Source organism: Lacerta agilis, chromosome 4, assembly GCF_009819535.1.
Source record: "Lacerta agilis isolate rLacAgi1 chromosome 4, rLacAgi1.pri, whole genome shotgun sequence".
NCBI lineage: Eukaryota > Metazoa > Chordata > Lepidosauria > Squamata > Lacertidae > Lacerta > Lacerta agilis.
In genome coordinates this window covers 34,620,024-34,633,213 of record NC_046315.1, presented here as the reverse complement: position 1 = coordinate 34,633,213, position 13,190 = coordinate 34,620,024, and the positions used below count along the sequence as shown (strand labels likewise).

Genomic DNA, 13,190 nt, shown 5'->3' with positions numbered 1-13,190 from the left:
ACCAGGCCCCTTCAACAGGTGACCAACCAAAGTCCATAGCAAGGTCAAGGTGATAAACGCAAGAAGAAAGGGAGGGAGGGAGGGAGATCTGTGGAAGCCGGGAGGAGAAGGAGGAGCTCCCGGCCACACAGCCGTTTAAATGTGGCTAGCCACACACCCTAGCCAGCCAGACGCAAGGACTTCCCAGTGACACGGGGTCTCGACACACCCCCTGCTGAGGGCAGGAAAGCGCGGGGCCTGCACACAACCCCACCCCTCCCTGAAGAGGAATGGCTCTGTAAGAATGAGAACTGAATGCCTGGTTCGTATACTACCTTCACCAATGAGCATCTATCTGGAGATGCTAAAGGCTGCTTACATGATCAAAAAATGGATTTGTGACTTGGGCCATCGGTTATATGCTGAAGGATGATTAGGATTTGACAGTACAGGATCTGACAACATACAAGGGCACGATCTATCTATTTAATATGCTAATGGATGGTCCTGACCTTGACTTAGTACTGAAAGAGTGTTTCCACACTTTAACCTGAACAGTCACCTGATGAAGCTTGTCAAGATCTGATGCCTGAAGAGGGCATCCATTATAGCTGCTAATTAAATAAGTATGTCCTTAGCTGGCACATTTTTGGCTTCAGGATGCTTTCTACTAAATATACGAAAGAAATTCTTTCTTCTGCTTAAGCATGCCTACCTAATGCAGTGCATCATGTAAAGCATTTAATTAATTAACTATATTTAAGTGTCATTAAAGATGCAGAAGTCACCCATAATCCACAGGTAAAGATGTATGTGACCACTGCTCAAATGGATGATAAATTAACTAAAGCATTTTTGGAGCTTATCTGAAAGCCTTTAGTGTTTATTTATTTATTTATTTATTTAAAAAACAACAACAAAAAAACCCCAGAAATTAGAAAAAGCTCACCTCAGCAAATTGAAACAATGGTGACTTTAGACATCCTTCAGTAGAATTGGATGCATCAGAATGGCATGTACTTGAAGAAACCTGAAACAAAGTTTATTGGAGGGGAAACTTTAGGGACTACATTCTGCTTCGTGTGTCAATTAGAAAGGGGCCTGCCTGCTAGTTGCAGGCTTTTACTGCTAAGTGGTGTGCGCATATATTATTATTTCTAAAGCACTTTCAAATCAAAATGGCATAGAAGAGATAAAAGTAATGACAAACCCTGCCTGGAGGCTTACAATGTATCAGACAAAAAAAGTGGAGGGGGTGGAAATGGTCACAAGAGGAAGGGAAACCTGGAAGGATTAATGAGGAAGGAAAAGCCTCAGAGCACAGATTGCTCTTTAGAAGCTGTTTAAGAACCAAAATTGGCAGAGCTGCTTAAATATCGATAGGGAGCACATTCCACGTAGCCAGTGCATTCCAGAGCTGTAGAATAACAACAGATAAAAGCAACAATGAAAAGTAATAGTCAGGTTTTGGGTTTGATTAGAAGTACATAAGGGGAAAAGAAGGAGCAAAGAGAAAGAAGGAACTGAAAAGTTAAGAAGCAGAATGTGTACAAAAGCACTGTAAGCCGAAAGATGCTTTAGGGAAACAGAACCCAATTTTAGAAAAGAGAAGGGATAGAGAAAAACGTGTAAAATAAGGAGCATGGAAAGAGCTGCAGAATTTAAAATAAAAAAGAGATCAGAAATGGGAAGGATGGATCAAAGGGCATTAGATGTTTCCCTGCATGCAGGCAGGTACATATGCAAACGTGTCACCATTTGCCTTTTTAGTAGTATTGCCAGCACAAAGCAGCCACTGGTGTGGTATGCAGAAAAATGGAAAGCACTAAAGGCTGAAAGGAGGAACCAAGTAAGAAATGCACCTTCCATTTGTCCATCCATTCATTAAGTGAAGAATTAGTTTGTGATGAGTTAAATACAGAAAAATGCCCTATAAAATCATGTAATATAACCGTAATCTGTTCTAAGAGTATAATGGCATAGTTGACACTTAAACAAGTGTGCAAACACCAGTATTGATTCTACATTTCATTTTCATGGCTGGGAGACTATATAACTAACGCATTCACACTCGCATCACAAGGCAATAAGAGATTCCTAAAAATTCAGCGTAGTTAACAACTGTTAATACAACTCTTTAGAAGATGAATATCATTAATGCAATCAGAGTAAGCCTTAAGAAATACGATTCAATGTATCAGAATAATACTTAATTCTTGACCATGTATTATTAAATGCAAAGAAAGGATAGCAAACGTGGTCTTCAGTCTGCTTTTAACACTCAAACACACACTGCCTCCTTAATGTCTGCCTGATTATTCTTTGAAGAAAATGAAAGGGTTTTTTCCCCTTTTCCTTTTTTTTACCACTGCATGCTTCACTTGCCAGCCAAATGTCTGCCCAGAATGTTTTGGGAAGGAGCTGTGAAGTTGCTGTGAAAGTGGATTTCTCATAAGAAATTTGTCAGAATGGCTGGTAGACATACCAGGCTTGCAAACAAGGGCTTAACAAGCACCATGTTACTTCCTATTCATGGCATTATGGCTACATAAGCTGCCACAAATGCCCTCCACTCAGAAGTCTGCCTGGCTGACGTGGTCATTGTTCCAGCACTGGGTTAACACTTATTTATTTGCCCAGGCATTTTAAGCTTCTGATTCACTTATTATGCTGTTTTTAGCAGTCTTTATTTGTTCAGAATGGCTTACTGTTCTGGTTTCTTTGGTTTATACTCTGTACCCAACCCTGGTATTTGTATAAATGATGGACAGGCTATATATGCTACACATAACATGATTCAAGTTAAATCTTAGGTTTGCAAATGTTCCCCTGTCCCCACAGACCAGAAAGTTATTCACATAATTTTCATCTGATGAAGTGGCCTGTAGTCCATAAAAAGTTGCTTAAGAGACCATATTGGCTTTGAGCCCTGGAAGACCTGCTCCCTGGGGCCTTGTAGGCCTTTTCCCACCTAGCCTGAGAGGGCAAGGCCTGATTCACTCCCGCTATAAAGGCTGAAGCTGCCAAACAGAATCTTGGGCTGGGGCATTGCTTATGGGTTTTTTTTTGTTTGTTTGTTTATGGGGGCTGTTGCTGTCATCTTTTTGTATCATTATTTTGGATCTTATGATTTATGTGAAAATTGCTCAGTCTGTGTACTTTTTGATGTTTTGCTTATGACTACTTTTGTTATCTTTGTAGCGCTGTAGTTTCTAAAATATGTTGTAAGCCACCTTGAACATGTTTTAACTTTGGAAACATGGCAAATAAATAAATAAATGATTGAAGCACAAGATACTACAAAATTTTCTTGTGTTTATATTGAACCATGATACTCTTTTGCCACTACCATTACAAAATCACATTCTACTTCTTATAGAAATTCAACATGTATGTGCTAAAAGCTGCCAGATTTAATACATTTTGTATTGCAAAGCTGGAGAAATGTAAACAGGCAGATGGCTACTTTAAACTGAGCTGCTGTGGTATGATGGTGAACTTCATGAGCTGTGAGCCCAACACAGTGAGCTACTGTGTAGGCAATGTTCCAACCCGCACTTGTAAAATGGGAGATAATGATACAACACCTTAGCAGGAGTGAAGTAAATGTTACTGAGATAATGTATTTAAAATCATTTGTTACAATGGTATTTTAAGTAGCTTTGAGTTACCTGTATTGATTAGGAAAGTGGGATCTAATAGCATGTAAACTATATTTTTTAATGCTTTTTGCATTTAAAATGACACTACCAAATATTCCATCACATTATCTATCTATATATATAAATGTTCCCATTGTGTGCACGGGTGTTACCAACTTGCTCCGTAACCCCATTTGTTACCAACTTGCTCCATAACCGCTGGACCAAACAGCATCAAATTAGGACACAGCATTCCATGACCATCAGGGAATAACATGGGATAATTAAATTTCAAAAAAAACCCCACACCTGACATACCTAAAATAAAGAATAAATGCAAAAAAAATTGGTGCACCTATTAGATGTCACCAGCAACAGCACTGACATCACAACCAGCAACCAATAGAAAGGTGCCACCCAACTCCCGAGGCGACAGCTTACATTTGCGGCCTAACTTTCAGCCGCCGCCTCCTCTGTTCGCAGAGAGGTGTGGGGGGTTGATAGAGCTTCTACTACACTACCAAACCTCAAGAGACAGGAGAGAAGCTGGGCTTTGAGGCCAGGCGGCGTTGCGAGGCCAGGTTGCTATGGTAACGCAGGGCAAAAATGGAGGCCACCAACCCCTGAAGAAGCCGTCTGTGTGTGCGTGCGCGCCTTCCCAGGCCACAGCAATCAACAACCGCTTTTCAGAATGCGAGCTCCATATGCAATTATACAGCAGTAAGCAACAGAGTTTCGGGGTGACCAGGGAAAGTGCAGGCAGCAGGCAGAAACGGGGGGAAAGACGGAGAGGAGGCAGGCAGAAATTCAACGGGAGAAGCTGTAGACATGGGCAGTTTACATATATAGATAGATAGATCTTCCTTTTCCATTTTACAAAAAAAGTCACCGCAATGCGTGGCCGGGCCAGCTAGTTCTAAATATTCTATGGCAGTGGTGGCGAACCTATGGTACACGTGCCAGAGAGGGCACTCAGAGCCCTCTCTATGGGCATGCATGCCATCACCCCAGCAGGGCCATAGCTTCCATGCCAGTAGGGGATGGGGGGGGGCTCGCGTGTGCTGTCCAAAGCCTGCGGCACCAGGGCCTGGTGAGCGAGCGAGGGGCTGAGCAGGCATTGATTTTTGTTGTGCCAGGGCCTCCTGTCAGTCTGTTTTTCCTACTTGGGAGTAAGCTGCCTTGAGTTCAGCAGGGCTTAACTCCCAGGTCAGTAAGCATATCAAGACAGCAACATAAGAAGGGGCTGCTGGGTTTACATGTTTGCTGGGCTTTCACGCAGAAGCCAACAAACAATTTCATTCCGTGGAGGCTGCGATCAAATGGCAGCCAAAGAAACGGCAAAATGTAGTAATAATAATAATAATAATAAATTTATACCCCGCCCATCTGGCTGGGTTTATTTATTTATATATATTTGTATGTGTGCACGCAGACAATCATTAAAGATTGGGAGAGGGTGGCTCTTAGTACAGCCCTCCAGTGTACACTAGTGGCCAAAATTGTGAAACCTTCTGGAAAAAAATGTATTTCCAAGGTTTGATGGTTCATAACACCACTTTGTTTTGGAGTAATACCAGTGCTTTTTTCTGTGGGTATGCAAGGGGACACATACCTCTAAACATTTTGTGAATTTAATGGTAGATGAATTTCTCTGTATTTATTTTTCCCAATTTGAACTGTATTTATTTTTCCCTGATGGTGATTTTTCTTGAGTAGAACTGAGTGTACCCCTAAACATTTTCTTAGAAAAAAAGCACTGAGTTATACCATAAAATTATATGTCAATGGAAAGATAATTTAATGAAGAATGTAATGCAATAACTTTTATGCAGGATTATTTATTACAACAGCAGTCATAAAGAAGAAATGTGAAACACAAAGAAAAAATGAGATATACAGGTGAAATTGCCGTGTTGGCACTTTGTGATAAATAAGTGGGTTTTGAATAGCAGTTTGGGCACTCAATCTCTAAAAGGTTCGGCATCACTGCTCTATGGTATTCAAATTCTAAATGGCTGAAGGACAAATATGTATCAGACACTATACAAAGTAAATGGATTTTGCTCTCAAGGCTGCGACTTCTAAGTTCACAGAACTGTTTACATTCACAAACAGTTTGACCCAAGATACATCCTCTTGATTATAGTTCCTCTTTACTAGAAACCCTTTAGATAATAAAGGACTTGATTCTGCAATACAGTGGTACCTCTACTTACATGCCCCTCTTGTTACATAACCTACGGGATATGCACGTGGCAAACCCGGAAGTATATTTCCGGGTTTTGCCGTGCACGCATGCGCTGTAGCGCTGTATCACGCCACGCGGGTAGAACAGGCAGCTCCGGTTGCGGAAACCTCGGAATCCGACCGGAGCTCTGGAACAGATCCTGTCCACAACCGGAGATACCACTGTACAGTACTTGACACCAAAGTGTTTCACATTGTACAACTGGCACAAATGATTAGGTTCTATAGCTACGGAATGGCAAAACTCTGTCACTGACTGCAGATACAAAACCTATCAAATAGTTGTCAGCAGAAGTTACACTACTATACATATCTGTCAAACATGGATTGCATTAATGAAAGGATGAAGCTGGCAAGATAGCTGCTTACCTCTTGTGCAGTCAAGGCATGTTCTCCTGCTAACAGTAGCATACTGAGGCCTCCCATTTGTGTAGGATCTATCAGAGAATAAAAAAATATTACTATTTTTTTTTTTTGGAGCCAACTGGAGCAGGTCTTAAACATACTGGTCCACAGTACTGACAGAAGCTATAAAGTATGTATGTGTGTGTATGTGTGTGTATACACACACACACACACACACACACACACACACACACACATATATATATATATATATATATATATATATATATATATATATATATATAATATCTATCTTTTTTAAAAAAAAATGGAGTGGGAAGGAAGAAGAAGAAGAGTTTGGATTTGATATCCCGCTTTATCACTACCCTAAGGAGTCTCAAAGCAGCTAACATTCTCCTTTCCCTTCCTCCCCCTCAACAAACACTAGTGCTGGTAACTTTTAAGTGTTACAATAAAGTGCAGGCAATATACACAATAAATTTCAGGCACCCTCCTGCATACAGCATGAAACTCTTAATCTCAGAGTTGTGGGTTCGAGCTTCACATTGGGCAAAAGATTCCTGCATTGCAGGGGGTTGGACTAGATGACCCAAGTGGTTCCTCCCAGCTCTACAATTCTATGATTTCTATGTGAAGCAAGACCATGGGATTGCATGGGATCACACTCAAGTCTCTGTCCCCCATGTTGGGGAGGGAAGTTTGACAATGGGACTCAATGAAAACTCATATAGGTTTCCCTGTTCAGAACCCCACGTAATTACTATGTTCCCCTCAGATGTCTCCGCCAATGCGGAGGAGGAGGAAAAGGCTGGTGGGAATGTGATAGTGGGCATGTGGCTCCACTCTCTAGCCCCATGAAATTAAGATAGAATGCCTGAAAAAGGCATTGCTCATTCCTCGCTCCCTCTGCTGAAGAAGAGTCTTGCACACCATCACCTGCAACTTGTATCTTTAGATCCTGCCACTCAGTTTGGAGGAGAAACAACAAAAAATACACCTTCCCTCCAATCACAATGGACTGTGCTTTCAAATGGATTATAACTTGTATTTGGTCAGATTCATCATGAGTCTTTCACTTCCCGAGATCCATTTGATATAGAGAACTATTAACAGCGAAGCAAAATATGATTTGTGCCTAGTGCTGCTACTTTGCTGCTATTGGAAGTTAAACATATTTTCAGTGTTTGGAAATTACTTTATTAAAGACACAAGAAATGTCTCATGTATATTTTTTTGTTCAAAACATCTGACTTAAGCTGATTTAAGTAGCTTAAAATAGTCCTAGGTAGGAAGAGTTGCAGCAATATGATCCATCTATGATCACGCAGGAAAATGTGACAGGTACGGTAATCTATCCATGTATACATGGGGTTGGATCCCACTGAGTAATTAGTTACAGTCAGTTCCCACTGAAATCATGGGACTTAAAGTCATGACTAATTTAGTTTGTATCCATCCCATAGCCAAGAAGGCAGTCACAACAGGGACTGTGTATTTTGCACTGTGTGAACATTGTACCGTAAACGAGGATGTAACAGGATCAAATGTTGCATTCATTACTGGAATGAGGTGCTCCACTGACTATGTATCTTATAACTCATTAAAATATATAAAAGGCATGTTTTACAAAAGAATAACAGCTCCAAGTATATCTACAACCCTACAGCATCCTATTACAAAATGATTGCAGGAATCAACCCATTTTAATAATACAGTGGAACCTCAGTTTTCAAACGTAATCCGTTCTGGAAGAACGTTTGACTTCTGAATCATTCGAAAACGAGGATCAACGGCGTGGTCGGCAAATTCCATTAAAAAAACGACTTCCGAGGCGCATTTGAAAACGGAAGCAATTACTTCTGGGTTTTCGGCATTCGGGTTCTGAATTGTTCGGCTCCCGAGATGCTCGAAAACAGAGGTTCCACTGTACATGATTATAATAAAACAAAAACATATTCCCATTGACTCTAATGAAATACAGTACAATCTTGTTGAAACCTCTGACTTCTAGGCCTGATTCAGTCACGTACTGTAGGCCAGAGACTTGGGGCTGATGTCAACAGAGATCTCGAACGAACCTGCCATTGCGAAATTTAGCTGAGGCATTTCTTCTGTCTTCACTAGCTTTTCGGACTTGGCAAATCTTTTGCAGGTTCTGATGGGAAAGCCCACAGCTTTTTCCGGTTAGTAACAGTGGATGACTGGGTTTTCACAGGTTTATTTGTAGGCGGGCACCACTTGTAGCCAGGGTTCGCTTTCATAAATGCATCCTTGTACTATGAAGAGGAAGGAAAAAAATTGCGTCAAGAGACAGCACAGTTTTGTAGAAAACCTTGGGGAAATGTAACAACTTAGTATTCATAGTTATTTATTTCATAACATTTATACAACACTTAATTGTAAAAAACCGCTTCTAAGTGGTTTACAAAGTGCTGATTTTAGCATGTGCAATATACAACAAGTTGAATGTTTATTTTGATTCAAGTCAAATGGGGCTTACTCCCATATAAATGTGCACAGGGTTACACTCATTGCTTATGTTTGTCATCAGAAAAGCTATAAAACCTATATTATAAAATATGAGTTTATGGATGATCTCAGATTGCCAAACTACTCCATTAAACATTTCTCAAAGCATCAATGGCTCAACTATTTTCTAAACCACCTGCACTATACCAACAAATTTTAAAAAAAGTTCATTTCTTAACAAATAAATGAAAATCTGGTCTCAACCTGAAGACTAGGACATATTGGTAATATCACCAGGAAATATGACCAAGACTGACAAATTTTAATTGAAGGGGGTTGGTTTAGAGGGAAGATTCCTCTTGTTCTCAGGTATTGCTTGTAAGTTTCCCATAGCTCTTGGCTACTGTGAGTACAGGATGCTGAATTAGGTGGGCCACTGGCCTGATCCAGCAGGCTCTTCTTATGTTCCTGATAAAGGTTTCTTAATGTTGTGCTACGTGATCACAAATATAGCCTATGCATTTATAGTACGTCTAGTCTGAGTTGGAAGCATTAAGCCCTATCCAATATATTTGGGTAGAAGAACAACTTAAGCCTATGTGAGCTTCTACATTTCAGACCATTCAGATAACGAATTTGAAATTGTCAGGTTTCCCTAATTACTCTTACAAGGTATAAATATTTGTATCATTTGCCCATACTTAAAAAAAAATGGTCACAATATAGAGAGCTGGGTGTAGACCAGATTGAAAAGTTTGGGCTTGCTCCAAATCTTTTTTTTTATAGCCTTGTTGAACCTGAGGGCTAGCTCCAAGAGACACATTGTATGGCCACTGCTCTAAGCTGTGCATTATGTCTGGGCAGTCTTCATAACGAAGCCAAATTATAACTACAATTTTTAAAATGCAATTAAAAAGAAAAACCTCTCCCTCCTGTATGTATTTTCATCAATGCTTTACCAGGAAAAAATTGTTAAGAGGACCCACTGGCAAGTTTTTGTTCATAATTACTGCTATTGCACTGCTAAACTACAGAAAGAATAAAAATTATATGCTTAATGCACGTCTCATACACATTCTTGGAATAAATGTTACTGAGCTGAACACACTTGGCTATATTGTTCCTTTTCAATAGAGAAATGTGAGACTTGCTTTCAGAACCAAGCCTGGGAGGAAGGGTTTGTGTGAATCATATCGCCGCAGGCATAGCAGTTTTCAACACACTATTGTTAGAAGTTTCTAATTGTCACTTTTCACAGGAGTGTTATGCAGTTGTTCTTCTTCCCCACTGACAAAGGTTCAAGGGAAGTTAAAAATCCCGAAAGACATTTTTGTCCTATAAATTCAACTCTCCAATTTCCAGATCACTACTGGATTCCATTATTATTATTATTATTATTATTATATTATTATTATTATTATTATTATTATTATTTTATACTACCAATTGAAAAATAAGTCCCTAATTTCAGTATTGGGGAAAAAAATCAAAACTATTTTATTATTCTGAATCAATAAAGAAATATCTAAAGACATTATCCACTACGTGGTGATTCGGGAAAATTTATAAAGACGGCTTTTGATTGTATCGCACCAATTATGATACACTGTCCTCAGGAAGCTTTCCCTGGACCAAACTTCAGTTGCATGGTGAAAGACTTATTATTTATCAAGGCATACTGTATTTTGGATCTTATCTGCTACCTTTATAGATTAATTTAGGAGAGATTCCTTGCAGCAGAACATTATTTTAAAAATATGAGTTTTATAAATTCTGCAAGGAGGTCATTCCTTAGAGGAGTTCAAGCATTTGTTTCACAGCAGTCAACTATGGGAAGCCCGAAAGTGAGGCTTGAAAGCAACAGCACAATCTCAACCTGTGATTCCCAGAAACTAGCATTCAGAGACATACTGCCTCTGACAGTGAAGGCACACTAGTGGCCAAAATTGAGGAAACCTTTTGGAAAAAGTGTATTTCTGAGGTTTGATGGCTCACAACTCCACTTTTATTGGCGTAATACCATGAAATTATATATCAATGGAAAGAAAATTTAATGAAGAATTTAATGCAACAAAGATAGTTCAATTATCTGTATTGTATCAAAAGTTATAGCCAATTAACCAGAAAAAGGAAGCACAACTTGCTTAGGTTGATATGCAGTAGTTTCCCTTCATCTGAATGTAGCCAATGAGTGTTAGTGTTTAGAGAGCCAAATCAGGTGTTATGGTGGTCTAGGCTATCAAATTATTGATAAATTAAATAGTTAAAATCGGCTTTAGTTAAAAAGGTATGCTCTTCTAACGTCTCAAGTTCTTGCAAGTTATTTTTCTTTTTTAATCAAATAAATCTGATTAGAATTCAGAGCATATCACCAGCAAATAGCTAGTCGTCAAGAAAACCCTTAATTAAAATAAATCTACCCTTTGGGTCTGTTTCAGTAGCAGTAATTTGGAAAGGGAAATATTAGAAGGTAAAACAGGTATTTCTCTTGCTTTTGAGAAACCAGTTATAACATATTTGCTGGAACACCTTCTGGGTTTTAAAATGGGAACAGGCCTCTGTAAAAGGAGAGATCCAGACCCAAAAAACCTGTAAATTTAGTAAAAATTTAGTAATCCTGCTTTTTTTTTTTAATCAGTTGGTCAGGTCAGAGTAACCCGATATAAAAAATGCTGTATGAAATGTATAAATTGAACTGTTTAGCTTGGTCACGAAGCTCCTTTCCTTCTTGAATTCCTGATTAATCCTCTCCCTTGCAAAACCTGACACAGACTGGGGGAGGGCAGGATTTTAAGCATGATGCTGTTTTTCAAATGTTCACCATTTAAACATGTGGCACAATAGTGTCACTGGGTACCTCCTTGGCCATGTCGGTGTATTTCTGCTTTTCTTTAGGGTCTAGAACAGACCACCAATCCGCCAGGATCTTGGTAGCACCACGATTGTCCAGACGGGGGTGTTCTTGCCGCACAAGGGACGGTGGCGTTTGCAGAACAGAAGGAATGCATTCATCGGCCCTGCGAGCTCGCTGCTCTGAAGATTCCTCATCTTCTGTTTCGTCAGCATCGTGCTCAAGACCATCAGCACCAAGAAGATGGACCTATTTACAAATAAAATTCTACAGATGTAATGGATATTTCTTGTGTCTATTAGATATTCGCTCCGACATCTAACTCAGTATTCTGTGTTAAAAACCTGCAAATCCCCTGCAGTGAAGCAATCAATTCAGCAAAATGTCTGAGCAAATAATATTACATTAGCTTTGCATTTACACTTTTTGGGATGAAAGATAGATTCCACTCAGAGACTGAAGTGAGTTTCGACGGAATCTTGCTGTGCCCAAATTGTGGAACTTCCTCCCAAGGCAAGCTTGTCTTGCCCCCTCATTAATGGCCTTCTAACCAGGTAGATAAAGTCTTCCTGTTTAAAATGCTTTTGTGATCTGAATGGTTTTAAGGTTCTGCACTGATTTGTGCTTTAAATTGTTGCAGTTTTGTTGATGGAATAATGCCCACTTGTTTTACTGGATGGGCAAAAGAGCTATTTACTACCCCAATGTGTTTTGAATATAGGGTATTAAACGCCCAAGTTGCCTTGGGTGGGATTTTTTTTTAATAAAAAAATAAGGAATTATTATGAAAATAATGTAATTTATGTTAATTTCCACAACAAATAATTAACTTTTGGAATGTGGCAGTGGCTACTAAATGATTAAACAAATTCATGGACAATAGTTCTATCCGGAACTATTACCCATGATAGCTCAAAATCTCTGTATTCAGAAGACCTATGTATCTGCATACCAACTTCTGGATGGCTAAATGGGTTAGAGTTGTTTCCTTCAAGAGCTACGCTGTGGGCACACTGGGTTGGGAAAAGGATGCTAGACTACATTGACCTAGGAGCATGATACAGTGTAGGGCTCGTCTAACATTTGGAAAAGATACTCTTTTTAGATATTACTCAATATGAATGGGGGCAAGCCACGATAGTCATGCTGAGCATAGCTGTCAAGTATCCCGTATTGGCCGGGATTCTCCCATTTTTATACGCGTTTCCCGCTTTTATCCCGGATGAATCCAAATCCCGTATTTTCCCGGGTTGTGGGCGGGACGCGGCACGCTGGCCAGGCCCTTGGGCGTTCCCGCCCGGCAGAACCGGCCCCTTCTCAGCGCACAAACTCTTCTTGCCGGGCCTGGGGAAACAAAAGGGTGCGCGGCGAGGCTCGCTGGGATGGAGGGCAGAGCACGCAACGGCTGGCTAGCCGCACCTCTTCCTCACCTTGGAGGAGGGCCGCCGGGGCGAGACCAAGCAGCAAAAAAAGCCCCATTGAAGGAGAGCGCCTTGGATTCCCTCCGTTCCCGGGCCTGCGCTGCAGGCGGGTGCGGGGCCAGCGGCTAGGGCGGGGGCAGTCCCCTCTTGCTCGTGCGTCGGCGCACCCCTGCCAGCTCTCCTCCTCCTCCTCCCTCACGAAACCTTCGCCTCCTC

The 13,190-nt window shown here is 40.4% G+C and overlaps 1 protein-coding gene across 1 annotated transcript in view; it reads right to left on the bottom strand.

Moving 5' to 3' along the window:
* The window catches only part of BBX (BBX high mobility group box domain containing), a 118,772-nt gene that overhangs the window by 30,250 nt on the left and 75,332 nt on the right, over positions 1–13,190 (bottom strand). The window contains 7 exon segments of the mRNA XM_033146682.1: positions 929–1,009; positions 6,237–6,304; positions 8,312–8,354; positions 8,357–8,509; positions 11,560–11,678; positions 11,681–11,717; positions 11,719–11,802. Of these exon segments, the coding sequence (XP_033002573.1) occupies positions 929–1,009; positions 6,237–6,304; positions 8,312–8,354; positions 8,357–8,509; positions 11,560–11,678; positions 11,681–11,717; positions 11,719–11,802 (585 nt within the window).